The sequence below is a fragment of the Saccoglossus kowalevskii genome, chromosome 12 (genome assembly GCF_978046115.1).
Source record: "Saccoglossus kowalevskii chromosome 12, keSacKowa6.1, whole genome shotgun sequence".
In the NCBI taxonomy this organism is placed as follows: Eukaryota; Metazoa; Hemichordata; class Enteropneusta; family Harrimaniidae; genus Saccoglossus; species Saccoglossus kowalevskii.
The window spans coordinates 4,813,952-4,837,985 of NC_140652.1; the positions used below are offsets into that span (position 1 = coordinate 4,813,952).

Sequence of the window (24,034 nt, forward strand, 5' to 3'; positions counted from 1 at the left end):
GTGAATTAGTGTAACGTCACGATATACGAACAAATAATCACAAAATACAACAAGAAAACACCGTAAATGCAATGAATAAACATGACTAGCATATTTCTAATATATGAATCGTGAGTGTAGCGTACCATCACAAATATTCGAACAAAATAATCTCAAAATAAAACAGGAAAACACACGAACTCAATGAATAAACATAACTAACACAACCTGTGAACCAGCGTCAATTCATCCACTAAATTAATCTTTTAACAGCTCAATTATCGCTGCTAGTATTTTTTTCACTCTTTGATAATTTTATGGCATTCGTGCCGACAGAATTTTGGAAAAGTCGCCGTTTAGTTTAAATTAATTTTCCATTACCTACCGGTCTAGATAGTCGTTTAGTCAAATTCAGGACTACTTGGCCACGTGTTCGTTTAGTCTGGCAATCACACAACAGCATCTGAAGGTTGCTTTATTCTTGGCAGTTTATACACGTTGAATCGCAATTAAGGTAGAGATGCAGGTTCCTGGGCACTTGGGAGTGATTTTTTTTTGCTTTTTATTATCCAAACAGTATTGGCTACATACTGTTAAAATTTTGTAGAATTGTGAATAGTGGAACATACTCAAAAGACGATTTTAAAATATAAATAACAGATGCAAATATTCTCTCTTTTGAATGCTTAGCAAGATTTAGCAAGGCTGCACATAAATAATAAAAAAGAAACATGGTGAAAAAAAGAAATGACGGGATCTCCATATTATGCACTATAGTTAACATTTCACAAAACGATAATACATTTAAATTTGGAACTGTTACAGCCATTTTAATTATGAGCATTAGCAAACTTCTTACTGAGTGAATGGTTATGCAAATTAGCAATTATCTCAGCTTCTTTTTAGTGCATATCCCAGAACTGTTGACCTTTTGTTTTGAAATTTTCACAAATGATTGACAATGTGTTTATCTTCAAAATGCCGTCGGGGCTTGTTTCTGGTTGAACAGTGTTACAATAATCGTACAGACAACTAACCTGGGTGTTTATTTATGCATAAACTTGAAGTAGTGAAATTTGAGCTGCTGCCCTGCAAAATTGACAACTAGTAGACAGTTTTTAAGAAGGCACTTTCTTCATAGTAAACAGATGTACCCGTAAACAAATTGTGACAGGAAACAAAAGCGTGGTTTGGAAGCTATTTTTTTCAAATCACTTTTGACCAAAAAAGTACATTTTTGTGCATATTTCAAACTACAGTGTCCATAAAAAATACTAACAAAATCTTAAAATTCATACAATAAGCTTTCTGAAAATATATATGTTTGTGGACAAGGGAGGTCATCTTGGTTTCCTAATTAACTAATTAAAATACCTGTCAGGTAAACTGCATCTCACCTTAAAATGCTATTAAAATTTACTATGGCAGATTTCTTCAAACAATATTTGTTGTCCGTAGGTCAAGGCATATTGCAGACAAACACCCACACACAGGTGATGTGGTTGTGACTTCTCGTTATTGGGTAGTAGTTTAGCCTTGTTATGGACATAGGGTTAATAGGAATTTACTACTGCTTCTCAAACAAACAATCTATTTTTGGCTAGGATTGAATTCATGCCAAATGATGCGATTAGGGGTCTCACATCCCCAGCACATAGACAGTATCAAATAACGCCACAACAATACTAATATAAATCACAGTATAACCTCGATTCCGTAAGGGTTAGTACAATTGTTACTGCGCATGCGCTTTTCACTGAATATACTCAGACATGAAGAATCGGTTCGGTAACTACATCTACGTGTTAACCAACAACAGATCACTGTATTGTAAAAATGTGCATGCAAACAGTTTGTGTCTAGTTTTTGTTGTATTTAGTGTCTGTGGTCAAACAAGAAAACAAGTAGTTAAATTGTCAACAAACATGCGTTTATATAATCAAAATTCGATTTACATTGATTTGAAAAGCATAATATGAGGCATTCACTTAGATTAAATTAGATATCATGTTTCACATATGTTCTAGTTATAAACATATGTAATATTAACGAATATCGAGTTATATATATATTAAGAATTCAACAATTATTATAATGTATTATTAACAAAATATGTATGAGTAATATAAATAATGTTTATTTCAGTTCCTAAGTAACATCATCTGAAAAGCGACTTCTTCACTTTCTGTGACAATGGCGCTGTTAAATGCAGAATTGTTCCTCAAATGTTCAGATGGAGTGATTCAGTAGATGGTACTTGAACTCCTGAGCCTGGCTTTGAAGCACTGCAGAATATCTGTGGCATAGCCGTCCTGGCCCTTCATCATATTATAGCGAGTTAAGTGAATATCTATCTTTGCACTTATTAGGACCTAACATTGTAACTGATGAGCTGAAGACACACGTCGCCTTTCTTTCCATCGGCCTAAGTAAACCAGGAGTTCGGTATTGTATGTACCCCAATCAATGCATGACATATACGGGTAACTGTGTCAAATAGAGAAGTTAGCCTCGGATATTCGAGGAGGATATGTACTAGGTCATTAAGATCATTACAGAAAGTAAGAATCGGTATGTGTACTAAGCCATGGTTGCCTTCACTAAGTGGGAGGTACACAGTCTTCTTTCGATCCAATGGCGACGATTCCAAAATAAATTTTGTGACAAATCCTAAATATCATTGATCAGTTTGTGATGAGGATAAAGAGACACAAACCTGTGCAACAGTTTAAATACAACAATCTGGTTTCTTACTAACGTACGCCATTTATAGAACATATTCGGTGCAAATTTCTTCCACCGTTCAAGTTTAGCCTGGGTCTTGTCAAGCATTTCTGTGTATAATTGCCCTTACAAAGAGCAACCTTGCCTAATACCACGCGAAACATTGTTGGAGATGTTAGAGAGTCATTAATTCTCATCTTGAGTGCTTAAACAAATAAGATTAATGTATTTAATACAATTATTTCCAAAACCAAATGCCTCGGGTGCTTTGAACAAAATAATAATCATGGTGTACTTTATCGAAGATTTGTTGCTGGTCCAGGGTAACAACTGCAAGTGGTCTATTTTCAAGCATTTCGTTAATATTATCAAATATTTTTCTCCCTGGTACATTATACGACTGATCTATATGAATGATTTCAGGAAGTGTAGATTTAAGTCTAAATGATGGGCCTTGATGAGCATAGCACACTCCTTCCTAACTGACTGGCCGCCAGTTTTTAAGTAGATTATAGTTGTCTTTCTTATGAAGGAGTGTAATAATGGCCCTTCTACATGTCAGGGGAAGAAGATCATCCTCGATCGACGCAGTAAAAATATCAAAGAGATTAGTTCTCAAAACAGGCCAGAAACGTTTGTAAAATTCGCTTTGCAGTCTGTCAATACCGGGTGACTTACCACTTGACATCTATTTGACACCCATAGACAGTTCACCATAAGTTAGTGGAGCGTCACAATTAACGTTATCAGGCAGTTGTGGGAGACCTTCAAGAATGATGTTTCGAGAGTAAACTGAAACCGGATCTGAAGAAAACAAATTTGAGTAAAAATTTCTGACCAAACTCCTGATAACAGTGGTTGAGTTCGTTAGGGATCCATTCGGTTTTTCCAGTTGTGACATCACATGTTTGCTCTCCTTAAAATGTTCAACGCTAAAGAAGAAAAAAAGAGGGAGCATCGCTCTCACTAAGTACACAATGCCTGGCTCCAATCGCTCCAGCTTTCGTTTCGGTTTTAATAAATTTGTATAACAGCGCTTGTTTTTCATTCAGTTTTTCTTTCATGGACCATTATGAATATTCTGTTCAAGTTCACTTATTTCGTTATGAAGATCATGTTTGATATATCTGTAGTTATTACACATCAGAATATTGTTTTGTCAGCTTTGTTTAATATGTTAATTGTTCCGACGTCCCATTATGTTTGCAGAGAAACGCGATTTTTGTTTTCACCATTGAAACCAGTGTTCCGAAAGTATTGCACAATATTCCTCATAATGTAGAAGGTTGCAGTTAAAGAACCAGACGGGATTATGATTACTTATTTGTGAGAGTGATAAATTGAAAACAACAGGAGAATGATCAGAGAAGTGTAAGTGTGGTTCTATAGAAGAATGTTTTATTCTTGTGACCATTGATTTTGAAATATAAAAGGTATCAAGTCGTGACCTTGACTGATTACGTGTCCAGTTTATTATATTGATATTGAGAAACAAGGCAAATGACTGTGTGCAGTTCGTGATTATTTGTCCAGTCCATATCTGAATTTGATGTGCAATTGAAATCCCTCGCTGTCGAGACTATTTAGCAAGCGCTTCAGTGAGTTGAAAAAAATCCACGTGCTCCACTCCAATTGAGGAAGCAAATACATCTATTAACACCCCCCCCCCTCGTGCACTCGAAGGTCGGTTTTGTTCAATGCACAATATTTTTTAAAATCCAGACTAATTTGTATAACCAGCGATGCTGGAAGTCCTAGACAAATTGCTCACTTTGTAATTCAGGACAGTGTGACCTTTGGTCGTCATGGAAATTGACCCGCAAAATTGGCAAGGAAATGAATCCTCCTAAAATAACTGTTTGCGCATGATGAAAAGTCTATCATTCCATTTAACGTTTTAACAATCTGAACCCTTTGAATTTACTTGGACTAGAGAAGGACGCCCAGTGGTCTTGGAAAAATGGGCCAGATCATCTGGCGACCAGGCATCCCTGCTAGATATTATAAAATCCCTGGGTACAGAATCCGAATTGACATGGCATGAGCCAGAAGTGTCTCGGTTGTTGTCACACGTGTCGAGAAGTATTACTGCCAGCAAATCCTCTTCTTTCATCTGTGATCAACCTGAGTTAAACTTAAGTCAGTCCGTGCATGGGTACGGCCTTATATTATGTATTGATAATATATTTTGGCATCCAAATTATGGGACGGCGGGAGCAGAAGAAGAATCTGGACAGCTTCTTTCTGAATAAAACAAGGAAAGTAGAGCAGAATTTTGTCAGCCTTAAGACACGTATTATTCAACTTCGGACACTCAGCCCTCAACTTTGGACGTCCATCCTTCAACTCCGGACCAGCTTTGGTTGCTCAGTCGTCAACTTTGAATGTTCATATGTCAACCTAAACCAGTCAAATCGACTCACTGTAAGTAGCACTGCATTCAAGGTTAGTGGTGAAGTCGACACTTCCGTTTAAAGCTTCCTCTGTCATCACAGCAAAGTACCCAAAGACAAAAACAATTCTGGCACAGTATCTTGGCGGCTGCAATCGCAGTTTCAAATATAATTGACACGAAGATGGGAAAACGACCAATAATGTCAAATTTATGTAAAGCTGCATTTCGCACTGTATAGACTCTTTTATCTCGTGAACATACAGAAAAACATGTACACGCATTTGTAACATCTCGACTCGACTACTGCAACTCTCTCCTATTTGGCATACCAGAACATCAACGAGACAGAATTCGTACAGAATGCCGCAGCTGAATCGCTCTAGAAAATCTGACCACATCACATCACTACTCAAAACTGGCTTCATGTCAAGTATTTTATTAAGTATAAACTATGTCTTATAACTTTTAAGATTATACAAGGTAAATGTCCAGACTATCGTGAATCCATTTTGACATCATATGAACTGCCACATACTCTCAGGTAATCGGTGAGCAGTCAGCTACAGCGTCAAGAAAACATAGGGCCGGCGGGCATTTTCGATTATTGCCCTGATCATATGGAACTATCTTTCTTTGTTATCACGTTCATGCTCATCAACAGCTACTTTTAATAGACACTTGAAAACATTCCCTTTTAACCAATGTTAATAATCCAATCTTATTGTCATTTTAAATTATTTTTTAATCACATTTTTATTGCAATTTCAACTTTGTAGTATAACAATAATAATAATAATAATAATAATAATAATAATAATAATAATTCTGTATGTCATGTGTCCTTTTTTCTGACGGCACATCAAAAGGGAAGTTTGTAACCAAACCCTTCAGAGTTTGAAACAAAACAATGGAGAAAGTCAAGAAGCTCGAGACTAATTTTGCGTGTATCATGAACAGCAATGAAAAAGGCTACCTTGTTACAACAAACGACACAGCGACCACTCACCAGTATTACGGCCTAGATTGATGCAAGAACGGAAGACAACATCAAAAAGAAAAGAACAGAGACATTCTAAAGTTCTTCATCAGCACACTTTTCTTCTGTGGCAGACTGGTGATTAGTAGGTCACGTGCCTTGGCCCAGGATTTCTGTCGGTAAATCCTGCACTGTCCAAAGGAAAGTGGTGCACTTCAAATGGTGATCAAGCACAAAAATGGAAATAAGGCCAAGAGTAAGCCCCTCCTGGGCCTCTACAAAACCCGCTGGGCAGAGCGTCACAATGCCTATCAGCATTCATACCAGGCATATGCATCTATCTTAGAAACGCTGGAGTGGATCGCCAACAGTTGCCACCTTGACAAGTACGTAAACATGTACGCAGACTAGGACACCAGTAACCATTGTGATGCTCATCATATTCTAAAGAGCATCACTTCCTACGAGTTCTCAGTACTCCTGGTCGCCTACCACTACCTCTCTCATCTAGCAGGGATAACAATAAAGCTGCAGGGAAAGCCAGTTTATGTGGTGGAGGCTCACAAGATAAAATACTGTATAGCTTTTCGACAACGGCACTGAGCAATTGCTACAGCCACATCACCTCAAGAGTATTATCTATGACCACATCACAACATCTCTGAGTGACTGCTTCACCGCATCTGCTAAGATCGCGTCATCGCTGATCGGGCTTGTCGAGACCTTAGTGTGCTCAAAAGACGTATATATCGAGAACGCAGTTGCTAAGTAAGAGGTCGAACTGCCATCGCCCGAGTTGATTCTGATGGAACCAAACGAAAGGGAAAACACTCTATATGTGACCCCCCAGAGGTGTGGCCGGCCTCTCCCTCGGATATAGTCAAGCGCTGCGACGTCACAATGTTCCGGAATATCGGCGTTCTGATGAAAATCGATTGCGCTCTCCCAGTAACATAGTGCGAGTGTGGGAGGATTATTGTCAGTTATTTGTTTTGTGTTCTTGGACTTTTGTACAGAAATCAACAACAGCATAAATATCGGATTGGACGGAAGCATAAGATAAGAAGATTCTCCGGGCCTTCAGAGTCTCATATTGATTATGTCCTGGCCCGTATACTTACAGACAGTATCTAACTGGTATATACAAGTAAACGTCATAATAGTAAAAAAAAGAAGCTAAAAGTCAGTTGCCCGGGCCAAGAGATCCTCAGAACTACAGCAATCTGTCAGCCATCGCCGTCCACAACAGCGATATGATCTTACACATCGAAATTGAGAATCGCAGGTGTAGACACATTACATCAAAATGAACACTATTAAAATACAGCTATCCGTGCCAGCAATCAAATCATAAATTTTCATGAGTGATGTAATTGGTATTTCCATCTATTTGCCTCTATTCCCACTTCCATCTTAAAACGCTGGAGTGAATGTTGTCAAATTCGCGAGTGTGCGTATTTTCTTACAGTGGTGTAAACATTGCAATCAAAGACACACTGAACAGAAGTCCATTCTGGGCTAGTGCCATTATCAATTTTTGGAGAGAAGAGGACTATTTATACATGGAACGCTCCAGTAAGAAATTGTTGAAATTGTCTGATTGGAATATCAAAATCCTGTACTGAAACAGAACATGTTCTATATTCACAAAAGATAACGTTAATATGTTCCTAGACTTACAACAAACTCGAAACAAAAGAAACAGTCCGATCCAAACAACCTGCGTCCTTGTGTTTCTGAGCGAAAATACGTCGATGCCAAAAACAACTGATTTTCGCCAAATCTTTTATGATTTTTTGATAATACCATTAATTCAGTCTAGCGGTTAGATGGATTATTTATTAGAGACGGTCGGGAATCAAAACTTAATCAAAACAATGTAAATCACTTCAGCGACGAAAAATCGGCGATAATAGCCAAGGGGTGAGGGACTGAATTTAAAAAACAACAACATATTTTATATATAGGGTATATAAACAGCATTACTGAAGGAGAGCACAAAGTTACAGTCAGAAACACCATCGAGCATGTATATGAAGTGCATGTGAATCAAACCAACTGACGTTTTGAATTTCACATTAAAATCAGGATATTGAAGACTGTGTCTATTGTTAATCAAGTCATGTTTTGTGTTCCACGTTTGAAGCTTCTAGCGAAATGCAGCTAAAAACAGAACACACACAAACACATACTGTGATCATGACCTTTCACCTCCAAATATAGCAAGGTCTTGTGAATCGCACGGAGAACGTGTGTTCTAACTATTTTCTCATGTATGTAGTTGTAAATAATACAAGGTGTGATTTTGACCTTTGACCTTTTGATTGCTAACAGTTGCACTAAAGCATACTTTTTGACATTGTGTTGTAAAAGGCAAAATTAATCCGAAATTAAGGATTGCCAACCAGATATAAAGTTTCTATGAAAGGTTACAATGTCAACAAAAACCTGTTTCATTTTCTTGTCAATTGCATACTACAAGGACAGGACATACAAATTATACAAATTATTGGGATACAAATTATCAGTGATATAATTTAGAAATCTCGTGTGATCATTATCAATGTTTAATGTTTGACATCAAATTGTGCAGGCCCCTCTTGAAATGTAAAGTATTAATTAAATAAGATGATAACAAAATCAAACATTATTTATACCATATACCATTATTAAATTCTAGTTATACATCGACCAACATGAAATGATTGACAGCGTGAACAGCCAGTATAAGAACTGTCAGTGTCAACATATGCTGGAACAGTGGCGGCGGCACAGGGGGAGGGGCAGAGGGGTGGTCTCCCCCTCAGAAAAATGTTGGGGCGTCGCTCCTCCAAAATCAAGCTACGTTGATACGTTATGTTCACCTTGCTTACGACAAAAATCGAATCAGCCACAAAACGTAGCATCGTCACGCTATCTCAGACAGCGTCCTCAAAACACCACTCTGTCCAGTAGTTTTACTTAGAACACATATTCAAAATATGTTTTACAATCCGTCTTACTTAGAAAAGACACACAATAAAACTTAAATATACTACCAAACAAAGCATATGTTAGCTGAGTCGTATATTTTGAGGTCGTAATATTTCTTGTCATCTTGTCTTGTCATCTGAACGACTGATCTTATAAACAGTACAGTGAGTGTATTGACAGGTATCGGATATCCACGATGTTTTGTACAAGAACATACTTCTAGATGGCCATCGTAATAATCTATTTAGAATACATCTCCAATCAAGTCACTTGTTGCGTGAAGCCCAGAACTTTTGAGCAAAATGTAGTTTTTGTTATCTCAAGTTTGTTTTCAGAAAACGTCCGTCCTCTTTCAAATCAACCAATATTATTTGGAATTTACATTGCCTTCTTAAAAGGGGCAAATACACGTGCATTATCACAGAAGTATGACACGTTGTATCTCATAGAGATGACATCATGCAAGAGATTCAATAATTCTTGTCACTTGAAGTCAGGGGTTAATATTTCGTTGCTGGTCACCATGTGGGTCAGTTGGAAATGTGTATCGTTTACGGGTTTGTCAGACAACTTTAACTTTTATGGAAAACTGAAGTCGAAGACCAAAAATTGAGAAGGTATAACAAAATTTAACCTATTTTTTGCTTTAGCAATTATAATTGGTTAGGAATAAACACAATAAAAACTGATGGGAAGATATTTATTACTTATACCTTGAATAAGAAGAATAAATTAAAACATTTGCTATTACTATGTTACGAACACTAATAAGAAGTCAAGCGAGTCATGCATATGTCATATATCCAATAAGTATGATAAAAGTTTCCGTATATTTAATATTCGAACTATACTTTTCGTCCATGCATTGATTGAAACTATACAAGCACTATGTTATTCACACAGGGCGTCTGTAACAAAAGCAGAATGTATTCAATTACTAAGCGAGTTTGTATTAAATAATTGTAAACGACACAAGATATTTTACATTATGAAAGAAGAGCAATAAAATATATATTTTGTTTTGTTTTTTATATTCCGAACAAGTTGTTCTCAACTGTTCATGAGTCGGTCTGGAATTATTCATTGAAATATAATATGCTAATAACAAGACCTGTTATTATCGCTCATATGTATGTGCATGTTACATATAAATAATAATGGTCACACTTACTGTATTCACAGATGTATCCTTTGTTGCTTGTACAATAAGCATCATACCATTGAAATTCACGTTTCTTCCTGCAATGAAATTAATCAATATGTGATATTAAATTTAGATTTTCAAATTATTCAATTGGTGGCACGATATCACCTTGTTGTTTCGTGTCACATTCAGTTTTGTTATGAAGTTAATGCTTGACTGTCGAGTTAACAGATTTATTTTACTCACCACAAATGAACACAGTGTTGGCGATCAGATTTGTTGTTTGGTTCACCACCTCCCCAGTTGTTGTACACATCAGCTTCTAGACCTGACCCGTCCAACCAACCGAACGTTCCTTCATTGTCAATATCGTTCAACCCAATCCAGAAGCCACCTTTGACCTCGTCATCCAGATTATTATACTTTATATAGTTCGCAACATATGTATTTGATGTCTCTGTGTCTAGCTTTGCAAGTTTTCCACCACGCTCTTCGCAGCTAGCTTTTGCCGTAGACCAGTCCACCTCGTCAGTGTTAACTTCGAAATATCGTGAGCCATCACATATAGTATTGGTGACTGTCAAAGCACAATGTAATTATGTTACAATGAGAAGTACTGACAATTCATGTAATTAGTTTAATAAGCTGGCATAGAAATGTGATTAGCCCACGTGATCCATCAGTCGATATTTTGTTTTATTTCAATTAAAAGATACGATAATACGAATACTATGATATACTAGTACATGCACTTACTATTACAACAACACGGAAACATCATAGGTAATACCTCACCAAACTGAAAATAAGAAATGAAATTATCTATTAACATTTTATTTTTTTTCCTCGAATTGAAATAATTAGAGGTTAAACAAGGCTAATACCAGAAATACAGGCAGTATTGCGAGAACAAGTTTTGATATTTTTTCGGGCTCATAACGCGATAACAAATACCACACGTCACATCTGGTGTTTATATGTACAGCAGTATCAGCGAAAAAAATGTTTCTGAGAAAGTGGCCGGCCATTGAAAGGAAAGAACCAAGACCAGTGATAGCGTCGGAGGCACATAGACCGTACTTTGATTTGATTTGATAAACTACTGATTGAATAACTTAAATTAGCGAAGGATTTCGATGAAGTATCGAAAAAAATATCAATTGTTCAAATGACAAATAATTTTGAATTTTTATAATTAACGATTGGAATTTCACGAGTCTGTTGTCAAATTAACAATACGTTATATCGTATGGTGTGAATCGAATAGCGTAGCTAAACCATTAAAACACCGCGGATATCACAGTTGCTCTTATGATAAAACGATTACTTTTCTTCACTACTTGTTATACGGGTCTGGTTTATACATTACCCTGTATAGGTTCCCAAGATAATAACAACCACAATCAGCTTTATCAATGCATATTCCACCTTCGTCTAAGACGAGACCTTCTTCACAGAAACAACCTTCAGTGCACAGCTCAGTACATGACCCAATGGGATAAGGATCCAAACAAGACGCAGGGCATTCTGGTCCACATGGGGTATATGCCATACCAGGTGGACATTCGACCTCTGACAAAAAAGAAACGAATAGACCTTAGACAATAGCCACCGAGATCTCGTTTAGAGCGAGAGGGCCGCGAGGCTCCTTTTTTGCAACTGAAATATTATCCCAGCAAGTCACGTGATTCTCTCACTCTAAATGAGATCTTGTGGGCTATTGGTGTCTATCATCATAATTGTTGATCAATAAACTCCCCGAACAAAATGGTGGAAGATAATTATGAACATATTCATTACATATTTCTTAGGATAGAGACGAGCCATGTAAATGTGAGTGATATATTACCATAAAAGCTCCGCATGCATAGAAACACACGTGATACGTTTCCGTCATTGGGAGATCATTTTACTGGTGGATTGCAATGTGATACAACATTAACTCGTCAAACTTACCACATACGGTTCCGGTCCGCCAGTCTCCAATTGTCAAACCTTCATTTATACATTGCGCCACATAATCTGCCACAACAGCACATCCTCCAGTTACAACGGGAAGTGAGAGTTCAACGTCCATCTCACAGGAAAAATGGTAATTAGCCGGATCAACAGTGTTCACACAACTCGGTATATTTCCTGTAGTATAATACAGAGTGTAATATAAGACGATGAAGATATCTAAATAACAATCAGGGTTCATACGAGGGCATACCGGTGCCAGATTTAACGACTCCTTCCCAGACACGCATCTTAAATAACATTTTTACCTTGAACACGAGATATTGATGATATCCCACGCCCATGGGATTAATCCATTATTTGTCCGAAAGACGGCAGAGTACTACCTACTATTAGCATGCGTTGTTAATTTACTGCGCGTGTGACGACCCCTTCGCTTTAACGTTCAAGCACAACACAAACTCGTTGCTAGGCATGTGCATATACGCATTAAACCTTCACAAAATTAGAATATTCCCATGAAAAAATTGAGAAAATCAAACATATCCAGCCCACAGTGAAAATTACCACATTGAATGTGGACCATACCTGAGTTGAACAACGAATCACATAGTTCTTTAGCATCTTCAGCTAAACCACGTGGTGGTAAATCTTCTTCGATAGATCGTTTTTTTGTAGGGACACAATTTGCGGCCGCTGCCCAACTATCTCCAAAGACATTAACATTTGTAACCTGGTAGGAATATAAATCACTTCTATAACTTATATATTTTTCGTAAGAGTAACTTGCAAATGAAAATCCCTATTATAGTTGTAATATACTGTGAAGAAAAAACTGTATACAAACGACTGTAATATACATGTATATATACGTATTGTTGTAAGTAATAACAGTAACAATTTGAATATAACTCTGACCTGGGTACCATCTGGCTGTATAAACTCGTCTCCAATGTTACCATTAAAGTTTCCGCATAGACCGCATACTTTCCCACTATGCGCACTTGATACATCTACGTAAACTCTGTATACTCCGTCCCATCTAATTTTTATTCCATAACCAGTTGTTACGATCTGACAGTAATGGGATAAATAACGAATCAACTTATGACTAAATCATAAACATTCACTCACGATACACTAGGATACAATGTCTCAAATCAACTTACCAAATAAGATCCAGCTAATGTTATTGTTGTATAAGGCGACACTGTAACAGGTGGCAAGACTACGACTCCATTCAATATTATTTGCTTTCCTTGCTTCAATAGTATATTCTATAAAATAAAAATAAAACATGTTTAGAATGTGAAAGCTATGATTAGCAAATGAGTTTTATTAAAAACAATAAGGACATGCGAAACCAATATTTCAATCTATGTAAAATCAGTGGTATGCCAGTTAGTTACGTACATGGTCATTAAACAGCAGCCTGACCTCCTTCGTCGTGGTTGCAGCAGATGCGCCCCATGGTTGATTTATACCAATAATTTGAAAATCATAGGGTGAAAGTGGACATTGGGTACTTAACAATGTGTATTCACATTTCCCCTGGAAGTGGTAATATTTGTTGTCGAAAGACGTATAATGCGGATCTCCAACACCACTGCACGTGTCTTTACCTGTAACAATATGTCATATTACTCATCCTGGTAAGACATGCTTCAATCACAAAATATGAGAATGCGTACTGAGTTGTGATCCACTACTCAACTTTATAATTGCATATGGGATTCGTTACATAATCTATATATTCATCATCATCATAAAATATAATAAATTGGGGAATGACGTCGTTTCAAGTTGTTTAAACTTTGTGAAGGTATTATTTGAAAAAAATGGGGGACGGTACACTCATATACGTGTCAATCATCAATTCTAGAACACTCTGTTGAAATATATCATATGCAGTATCTCTATGATACTGATGTGATGGTACATTTTAACGCAATTTTACCTGAGCAATCGTCCATAAACTCTGGGCAGCAATCGCCATGTTCTATGCACTTGTCGTCACACCAGCAGTTGCGGTGAACGATTTTTTGTCCACATACGTCTTTGCAGAACACTGCCAAAAATATTTGAAAACGACAATCATAATTTGGTTAAATTGCACTAAGAATCTATTCAATAGTGTGAACGTCGTGTTGGAATAGGCATTACAAAATATTGATTTTGCCAATTATCAACTCACCTTTTTTACAGCAAATAATAACTGGATCAAGCGGCTCCCCGCCCACCTCGAAACAATCGTCCGCATGGGTACAGACACGGCCTGAGATAGGCGTTCGAATATGTGGCAATCTACAAAATCCATAATCAGAACCAGTCGGACACTCCCAATCTATAATAACAATTGCACAAGACACAAAAGTCAGTCAATACATCATTAAATTTGAGCTGTAGTATGGTATAGGTGATGACAGAGATGACTTTAAAGTGACACATAAGTCACTGCTATTAGCATCGCCACCGACGTAATTTTTAACATGGCTTGCAAAATGTAATGGTTTTAACTCTTCATGGATTGCACAGTTCCATTGCATATTTATAATTACTTAACGCAAACATAATCGAATAAATATAAATAATGTAAAATGTGCATAAACCAATCAGGGCGGGATTCATCTGCTAAGTACACAAAATGTGAATGGCAGAATATTTCAACCATCGAATTATCCGTGGTTATTACCATGAATCCTGTATACGTCCATCTTGTTTAGTGTTCCCTTTCCAAATCGGCAACGACCAGATGTCCCACTGCCATTGTAGTCATCGGGCGTTGATGCAGCATGACACTTGCCGTCAAGAAACACAAAATACGTGTATCCTTCATCATATGCTGCCCTTGCACAACTCTGTAATATTAACAGTGTGGAGTCATTTCATATCACAACGCAATCAATAAATATAATGTTGTCAAGCAATAAGATGAACATGTTGTTAAAAGAGACAATTTTACCACATGTTTGCTATATTTACCCCAGAGCAGGGTTCTACATTACTTCTTGGTTAATCGAGTTCAATAGATAGAAACATAACGGGTAAGAAATTAGTGATATATGCAAATTCAAAACTGTTGGTTTAATAAAGAATCCCGCATATAGCTAAATATATATGTATATATAGTTCATACTCACCCTGACTTCATCAGTAGGATCCAGATATGGATTACCACCTCCTTCCAATAACGTGACTTGAGTTGTTTGTTTCCAGCATCCTTCGTGTTTGTAATCTGTAAAAAAGGTGATATGTAGACAATAGCAGTTAATTTCATGGCAACCACTATGAGTAATATATTCGACGAAGCACGAAATTAACATGAGTACATATCAATATATAAACACGCAACATTCGTACATACAACCACAGTAACCGCTCAAAACGACCTCTTCGTTGACGACAGGCAATAAACGCTATAATGATAGACGAAAGATTAGTTTTAAAACAATTCACAATGACTGTTGTGCATATTAGGCAATCACTTACCTATCTCAAGCGGACAATCGATTGTCATACATGATCGAATCGGGCATGGTGGTGTAGCACACAACTTAGTTTGAGTACCACCACCACAGGTTACAGAACAAGCATCCCACGCTCCATTAACAATCCCTAATAATAGAGGCAAATCAAAAATAAAGACTTCACACGTGTATATTGCTCAAATATTGGAATAAATCTTGAACACAATGTTACAATATTCTATAACTAAGGACACTGTAACACCAAATGTCGTATTAACGCATTCTCTAAAATTTATTTTGAGTATTACATCAATGCGATCAATTATAACTGATAGAAATCACATGATGCCTACCTACCTAGAATAGTGAAGATGCACAGCAAACGTAACAGTTGTAAAGACTCCATGGATGGCTGATGAAAACAAAAATAAAATAAAAGATCAAAAGTTTCAACAATTTTCGTCATAGCGTTCTAAATGGACCGTGGTTTCAAGTAGTAGTCTTTCTGTGGCAAGATACGAGATGGGTTAATGTGTTCGTCTCTTCAGTACCTAAAATAAGCAGTCATCTACGGGGATACGCTAATCTTGTAATAAAGGTGGCTGGCATTATGTAACGTGCACCAATGATCAAAGTTATCACCGATGAAACGCAGAGCTGCGGTTTTATAGAAATACGAAGTTGTAAAAACTACATCAACAAATTCCAATTTCACAAAATTGAAATCAACACACATTTTACCAAGAGTCACATAATGAAGAAGTATTTAAAACAAACGAGAAATCATCAGATTTCGAATTTGTGGAAAACGACCAGTGGCGTATAGTTGATATGCATGTCATAGTTCGAATTCACGGCGTGAAGAATCTGAAGACAGATGAGGACGTCGACGAGAATACATTTCACATCTGAAGTATATATTAACTGATTGAATATCTATGTGTTAAATAATACAATGTACAGCATACTCACGTACCCGGGTAGTAGGTTTAGTCTTCGAATACGACGAAGTGACGATACCGCACAGTGAACACCAATTTATAGCAATCAACTGTGAGATGTTAAGTCTTAGCATATGGTCCGGATACTGCAAATTGCTGACTTGACAAAATATGTCAACATAATTATGTAAATAACTATAATACACGATTGGTGCACGATGTGCAGGTAGGGAAAACAAAGTTAACAGAGTGAAAAAAAATATTCATGGCAGTTGAAATGAAATATACTAACGTGATTTCACATTCAATCCATATTAAAATATCACGTGTTTACGTCGCATTTCAACCTTTCATGGCTTTTACAATTGTTTTTGTTTTTATTTGTAATGGTTTCAACCCAAATGTATATCACGTACTATTGTATGTGACGCAATCATTTCATCTGTTATTAACATCCATGTCATGTGATATTCGCAAATGATAATTACAAGATAATCCTATAAGGTGACATGCGAAAAATGCAAACATAAAGAACAATAAATAAAAACTGTCTAACATATTTCCACCATGTGAATCGTGTGTGTGAATTAGTGTACCGTCACGATATACGAACAAATAATCACAAAATACAACAAGAAAACACCGTAAATGCAATGAATAAACATGACTAGCATATTTCTAATATATGAATCGTGAGTGTAGCGTAACATCACAAATATTCGAACAAAATAATCTCAAAATAAAACAGGAAAACACACAAACTCAATGAATAAACATAACTAACACAACCTGTGAACCAGCGTCAATTCATCCACTAAATTTGATCATGTCTGTAATTTAGTTTCCCATTACCTACCGGCCAAAATAGTCGCGAAGTACATAAATAATGACACACAATAAAAGCAGTGTTTACTGTCGCTAATATGTCAAGTTCAGGACTGCTTGGTCATGTGGTCATTTAGTCTTTTAAGGTAGAGATGCAGTTTACCTGAGGTGGTATTTTAATTAGTTAATTAGGAAACCAAAATGACTTCCCTTGTCCACAAAACTATATATTTTCGGAAAGCTTATTGTATTAATTTTAAAGTTTTGTTAGTATTTTATTTTTATGGACACTGTAGTTTGAAATATGCACAAAATTGTGCTTTTTTGGACAAAAGTGATTTGAAAAAAAAATAGCTTCTAAACCATGCTTCTGTTTCCTGTCAAAATTGGTTTATGGGTACATCTGTTTACTGTGAAGAAAGTGCCGTCTTGAAAACTGTCTACCAGTTGTCAATTTTTCAGGGCAGCTGCTCAAATTTCATTACTTCAAGTTCATGCATAAATTAACACCCAGGCTAGTTGTCTGTACGATTGCTGTAACACTATTGAACTAAAAGCAATTCCCCGACGGCGTTTTGAAGATAAACACATTGTCAATCATTTGTGAACATTTCAAAACAAAAGGTCAAAACGTCTAGGAGCTATTTTTTTTAAGTTCTGGAATGTGCACCAAAAAGAAGCTGAGATAATTGCTAATTTGCATAACAATTCACTCAGTAAGAAGTTTGCCAATGCTCATAATTAAAATGGCTGTTACAGTTTCAAATTTAAATGTATTAACGTTTTGTAAAAAGTTAAATACAGTGCATAATATGGAGATCCCGTCATTTCTTTTTTTCACCATGTTTTTTTTTATTATTTATGTACAGTCTTGCTAAATCATGCTAAGTATTCAAAAGAGATAATGTTTGCACCTGTTATCTATATTTTAAAATCGTTTTTTGTGTATGTTCCACTATTCACAATTCTACAAAATTTCAACAGTCTATAGCCAAGACGTTTTGGATAATAAAAAGCAACAAAAAAATATTTCACTCGCAAGTGTCCACGAACCTGCATCTATACCTTAAGGCAATCACACAACATATGGTGCTTTATTCTTGGCCTTTGGTAGGCATAGTCAAGAAACAAACAGCTGATAAATATTTCAACACTTGTTATAACTATTGATCAAGAATATTTCGATTCTCAGCTGTCGTCACGTTTATTGTTGCCCTGAGAATGGTAACCATGGCATTAGACGAGTGGATGTGATGGCGGCGGAAAGTGTAACACTATTCGAGGAGGAAAAACAAATATCGTGGCTCTGTCGCTTTCGGCGAGATTTCGACTTCCATTTGTAAAAAAAGTCTCTTAAATAATTTCAAACCTAATCATTTACAGAAATATACTGCCAGATTGCCAATTAGTACCGAGCAGAAAGTAAACAACAGAAATAACGGAATTAGGGCGAATAATGATCATACACATATATACAAATGAGAACAGCGCCAGCTATATTCAGAATTCCCACAATCACTATGTCATATTACGATACGGTAAAAAAAAAATTCCTTCTTCCTTTCTTCCTTCTAGAGGATAAATTTATTGTCTGTACCCGTTATCAGTATGTCAAAGTTCAAATTCTACTTTGGTCCGATCACCACAGAAAGTTCGAAGGTTATGACTGTCATATGAACATTGTTTTTACGTCATATACTAGTAAATGTTTGACAAACCTGACATTTATTTATTTATGGTTAAATCTAGCCGAGATTTCACAATATTATCTTCAGCTAAAAATACGTAGGAAGACCTTTCCATCATTCTAGTGGCGTCTGTTTCTCCTTTCTGTAAAACTAAAATTTTACGTTTTATAAAGTTCAATCACCTGTGTGAAACCAACATATTCCTGGGTTGTGTTTTGTCCAGTATAGCGGGTTTACGCCCTCAACGGCCAGTTTGAGTCAGCTTTCACTTTGAGCTAGGTTAAAGCGGGAGGGTCGTCACCTGCGCACGCGCGGGAATTGAGTCCCAACCGACACGCGCTAAAAACGCGAAGGCTCATGGGTAGACGCTTGTTTGTAAACAATGACACGCTATGGCCATCTGACGCATGCACAGGTGACTGTTGTGTGATTGCCGGATTAAAAACGACCACGTGACCTAGTAGTCCTGAATTTGACATGTTTCTGACAGTATACTGTACACTGCGACTGTTGTGTGATTGCCGGACTAAAAACGACCACGTGACCTAGTAGTCCTGAATTTGACATGTTTCTGACAGTATACTGTACATTGCAACTGTTGTGTGATTGTCGGACTAAAAACGACCACGTGACCTAGTAGTCCTGAATTTGACATGTTTCTGACAGTATACTGTACACTGCGACTGTTGTGTGATTGCCAGACTAAAAACGACCACGCGGCCTAGTAGTCCTGAATTCGACATGTTTCTGACAGTATACTGTACACTGCGACTGTTGTGTGATTGCCGGACTAAAAACGACCACGCGGCCTAGTAGTCCTGAATTCGACATGTTTCTGACAGTATACTATACATTGCGACTGTTGTGTGATTGTCGAACTAAAAACGACCACGCGGCCTAGTAGTCCTGAATTTGACATGTTTCTGACAGTATACTGTACATTGCGACTGTTGTGTGATTGCCAGACTAAAAGCGACCACGTGACCTAGTAGTCCTGAATTCGACATGTTTCTGACAGTATACTGTACACTGCGACTGTTGTGTGATTGTCGGACTAAAAACGACCACGTGACCTAGTAGTCCTGAATTTGACATGTTTCTGACAGTATACTGTACACTGCGACTGTTGTGTGATTGCCGGACTAAAAACGACCACGCGGCCTAGTAGTCCTGAATTCGACATGTTTCTGACAGTATACTATACATTGCGACTGTTGTGTGATTGTCGAACTAAAAACGACCACGCGGCCTAGTAGTCCTGAATTTGACATGTTTCTGACAGTATACTGTACATTGCGACTGTTGTGTGATTGCCAGACTAAAAGCGACCACGTGATCTAGTAGTCCTGAATTCGACATGTTTCTGACAGTATACTGTACACTGCGACTGTTGTGTGATTGTCGGACTAAAAACGACCACGTGACCTAGTAGTCCTGAATTTGACATGTTTCTGACAGTATACTGTACATTGCGACTGTTGTGTGATTGCCAGACTAAAAACGACCACGTGACCTAGTAGTCCTGAATTCGACATATTTCTGACAGTATACTGTACATTGCGACTGTTGTGTGATTGTCGGACTAAAAACGACCACGTGACTTAGTAGTCCTGAATTTGACATGTTTCTGACAGTATACTGTACATTGCAACTGTTGTGTGATTGCCAGACTAAAAACGACCACGTGACCTAGTAGTCCTGAATTCGACATGTTTCTGACAGTATACTGTACATTGCGACTGTTGTGTGATTGCCAGACTAAAAACGACCACGTGACCTAGTAGTCCTGAATTTGACATGTTTCTGACAGTATACTGTACATTGCAACTGTTGTGTGATTGCCAGACTAAAAACGACCACGTGACCTAGTAGTCCTGAATTTGACATGTTTCTGACAGTATACTGTACATTGCGACTGTTGTGTGATTGCCGGACTAAAAACGACCACGCGGCCTAGTAGTCCTGAATTTGACATGTTTCTGACAGTATACTGTACATTGCGACTGTTGTGTGATTGCCAGACTAAAAACGACCACGTGACCTAGTAGTCCTGAATTTGACATGTTTCTGACAGTATACTGTACACTACGACTGTTGTGTGATTGCCGGACTAAAAACGACCACGTGACTTAGTAGTCCTGAATTTGACATGTTTCTGACAGTATACTGTACACTGCGACTGTTGTGTGATTGCCAGACTAAAAACGACCACGTGACCTAGTAGTCCTGAATTTGACATGTTTCTGACAGTATACTGTACACAGCGACTGTTGTGTGATTGCCGGACTAAAAGCGACCACGTGACTTAGTAGTCCTGAATTTGACATGTTTCTGACAGTATACTGTACATTGCAACTGTTGTGTGATTGTCGGACTAAAAACGACCACGCGGCCTAGTAGTCCTGAATTTGACATGTTTCTGACAGTATACTGTACATTGCGACTGTTGTGTGATTGTCGGACTAAAAACGACCACGTGACTTAGTAGTCCTGAATTTGACATGTTTCTGACAGTATACTGTACATTGCGACTGTTGTGTGATTGCCGGACTAAAAGCGACCACGTGACTTAGTAGTCCTGAATTTGACATGTTTCTGACAGTATACTGTACATTGCAACTGTTGTGTGATTGTCGGACTAAAAACGACCACGCGGCCTAGTAGTCCTGAATTTGACATGTTTCTGACAGTATACTGTACATTGCGACTGTTGTGTGATTGCCGGACTAAAAACGACCACGTGACTTAGTAGTCCTGAATTTGACATGTTTCTGACAGTATACTGTACATTGCGACTGTTGTGTGATTGCCGGACTAAAAGCGACCACGTGACTTAGTAGTCCTGAATTTGACATGTTTCTGACAGTATACTGTACATTGCAACTGTTGTGTGATTGTCGGACTAAAAACGACCACGTGACCTAGTAGTCCTGAATTTGACATGTTTCTGACAGTATACTGTACATTGCGACTGTTGTGTGATTGCCGGACTAAAAACGACCACGTGACTTAGTAGTCCTGAATTTGACATGTTTCTGACAGTATACTGTACATTGCAACTGTTGTGTGATTGTCGGACTAAAAACGACCACGTGACCTAGTAGTCCTGAATTTGACATGTTTCTGACAGTATACTGTACATTGCGACTGTTGTGTGATTGCCAGACTAAAAACGACCACGTGACCTAGTAGTCCTGAATTTGACATGTTTCTGACAGTATACTGTACATTGCAACTGTTGTGTGATTGTCGGACTAAAAACGACCACGTGACCTAGTAGTCCTGAATTTGACATGTTTCTGACAGTATACTGTACATTGCGACTGTTGTGTGATTGTCGAACTAAAAACGACCACGTGACCTAGTAGTCCTGAATTTGACATGTTTCTGACAGTATACTGTACATTGCAACTGTTGTGTGATTGTCGGACTAAAAACGACCACGTGACCTAGTAGTCCTGAATTTGACATGTTTCTGACAGTATACTGTACATTGCAACTGTTGTGTGATTGTCGGACTAAAAACGACCACGTGACCTAGTAGTCCTGAATTTGACATGTTTCTGACAGTATACTGTACATTGCGACTGTTGTGTGATTGCCAGACTAAAAACGACCACGTGACCTAGTAGTCCTGAATTTGACATGTTTCTGACAGTATACTGTACATTGCAACTGTTGTGTGATTGTCGGACTAAAAACGACCACGTGACCTAGTAGTCCTGAATTTGACATGTTTCTGACAGTATACTGTACATTGCGACTGTTGTGTGATTGCCAGACTAAAAACGACCACGTGACCTAGTAGTCCTGAATTTGACATGTTTCTGACAGTATACGACTGTTGTGTGTCATTATTTATGTACTTCACGACCATCTAGGCCGGTAGGTGATGGGAAACTAAATTACAGACATGATCAAATTTAGTGGATGAAGTGAAGTGGGAAACTAATTTAAACTAAACAGAGTTATGAATCCTACAACACAGGGTCTCGGCGACTTTTCAAAAATTCTGCCATAAAATTATCAAAAAGTGAAAAAAATGCTAGCAGCGAGAATTAAGTGGTTTAAAGATTAACGCTGGTTCACAGGTTGTGTTAGTTATGTGTATTCATTGAGTTCGTGTGTTTTACTGTTTTATTTTGAGATTATTTTGTTACGCTACACTCACGATTTATATATTAAAAATATGCTAGTCATTTTTATTCATTGCTTTAACGGTATTTTCTTGTTGTATTTTGTGATTATTAGTTTGTATATCGTGACGGTACTCTAATTCGCACACACGATTCACATGGTGGAAATATTTTAGATAGTCGAGGATAGTTATCGCCGAGGACAGCAACTTAAACATGATAAGTACTTTATTTTACATGTTGGATAAAGCTGAAAATCCTACACATACTGGAGATTACAAGTTCAAATATCATAAAAGTAGTTTTTAAATATTGTTTTATAAAACCATGAAAGTGAGTGGTGCTATGCTAACGAGTGAAAATCATTGGGTTTAATGAATAATATTATATGCAGTCGATAAAACATTTCATTCTCAAACTTGCTTCCAAACCAATCCCAGTCGTTTTACCGCAATGAGTGCTTCGAATATATTTTCTGTCAAGTTAAAACTGCTGTTTATGTCGTAATATTACAATGACAATGTTTCTACAGACCAACAATCAACAGTAAATACGGAATACTACAACGAAGGATTGAGATGCGACGTAAACACGTGATATTTTAATATGGATTGAATGTGAAATCACACTAGTATATTTTATTTCAACTGCCATGAATGTTATTTTTTTGGTTTCACTCTGTTAACTTTGTCTTCAAACACTCCCTACCTGCAAATCGTGCACGAATCGTGTATTATAGTTATTTACATATTTATGTTGACATATTTTGTCAATTCAGCAATTTACAGTATCAGGACCATATGCTAAGACTTAACATCACACAGTTG

At 37.3% G+C, this 24,034-nt stretch overlaps 1 protein-coding gene across 1 annotated transcript; it reads right to left on the minus strand.

Moving 5' to 3' along the window:
• Positions 1-9,733: 9,733 nt before the first annotated feature.
• Positions 9,734-16,692, minus strand: LOC102809587 (von Willebrand factor-like). The gene is made up of 17 exons (XM_085506361.1): positions 16,594-16,692; positions 15,975-16,029; positions 15,640-15,765; positions 15,291-15,385; positions 14,843-15,008; positions 14,345-14,494; positions 14,108-14,218; positions 13,564-13,772; positions 13,320-13,427; positions 13,069-13,224; positions 12,739-12,883; positions 12,148-12,327; positions 11,561-11,763; positions 10,948-10,990; positions 10,438-10,768; positions 10,219-10,286; positions 9,734-9,955 (listed from the first exon to the last, which is right to left on the minus strand). Exons 1-17 carry the CDS (start codon positions 16,690-16,692, stop codon positions 9,939-9,941), a joined length of 2,262 nt encoding a protein of 753 aa, XP_085362487.1. The 3' UTR covers positions 9,734-9,938.
• Between the last annotated feature and the right edge of the window lie 7,342 nt (positions 16,693-24,034).

What these genes read in the sequence shown, in the direction of transcription:
- LOC102809587 (XM_085506361.1), bottom strand. Translation starts at nt 16,692, where the DNA reads ATGCTAAGACTTAACATCTCACAGTTGATTGCTATAAATTGGTGTTCA. An exon ending in GTGCATCTTCACTATTCTAG is followed by an intron (nt 15,766 to 15,974) that starts GTAGGTAGGCAT and finishes CTCTATTATTAG; the next exon opens with GGATTGTTAATGGAGCGTGG. An exon ending in TATTATTTGCTGTAAAAAAG is followed by an intron (nt 14,219 to 14,344) that starts GTGAGTTGATAA and finishes TATTTTTGGCAG; the next exon opens with TGTTCTGCAAAGACGTATGT.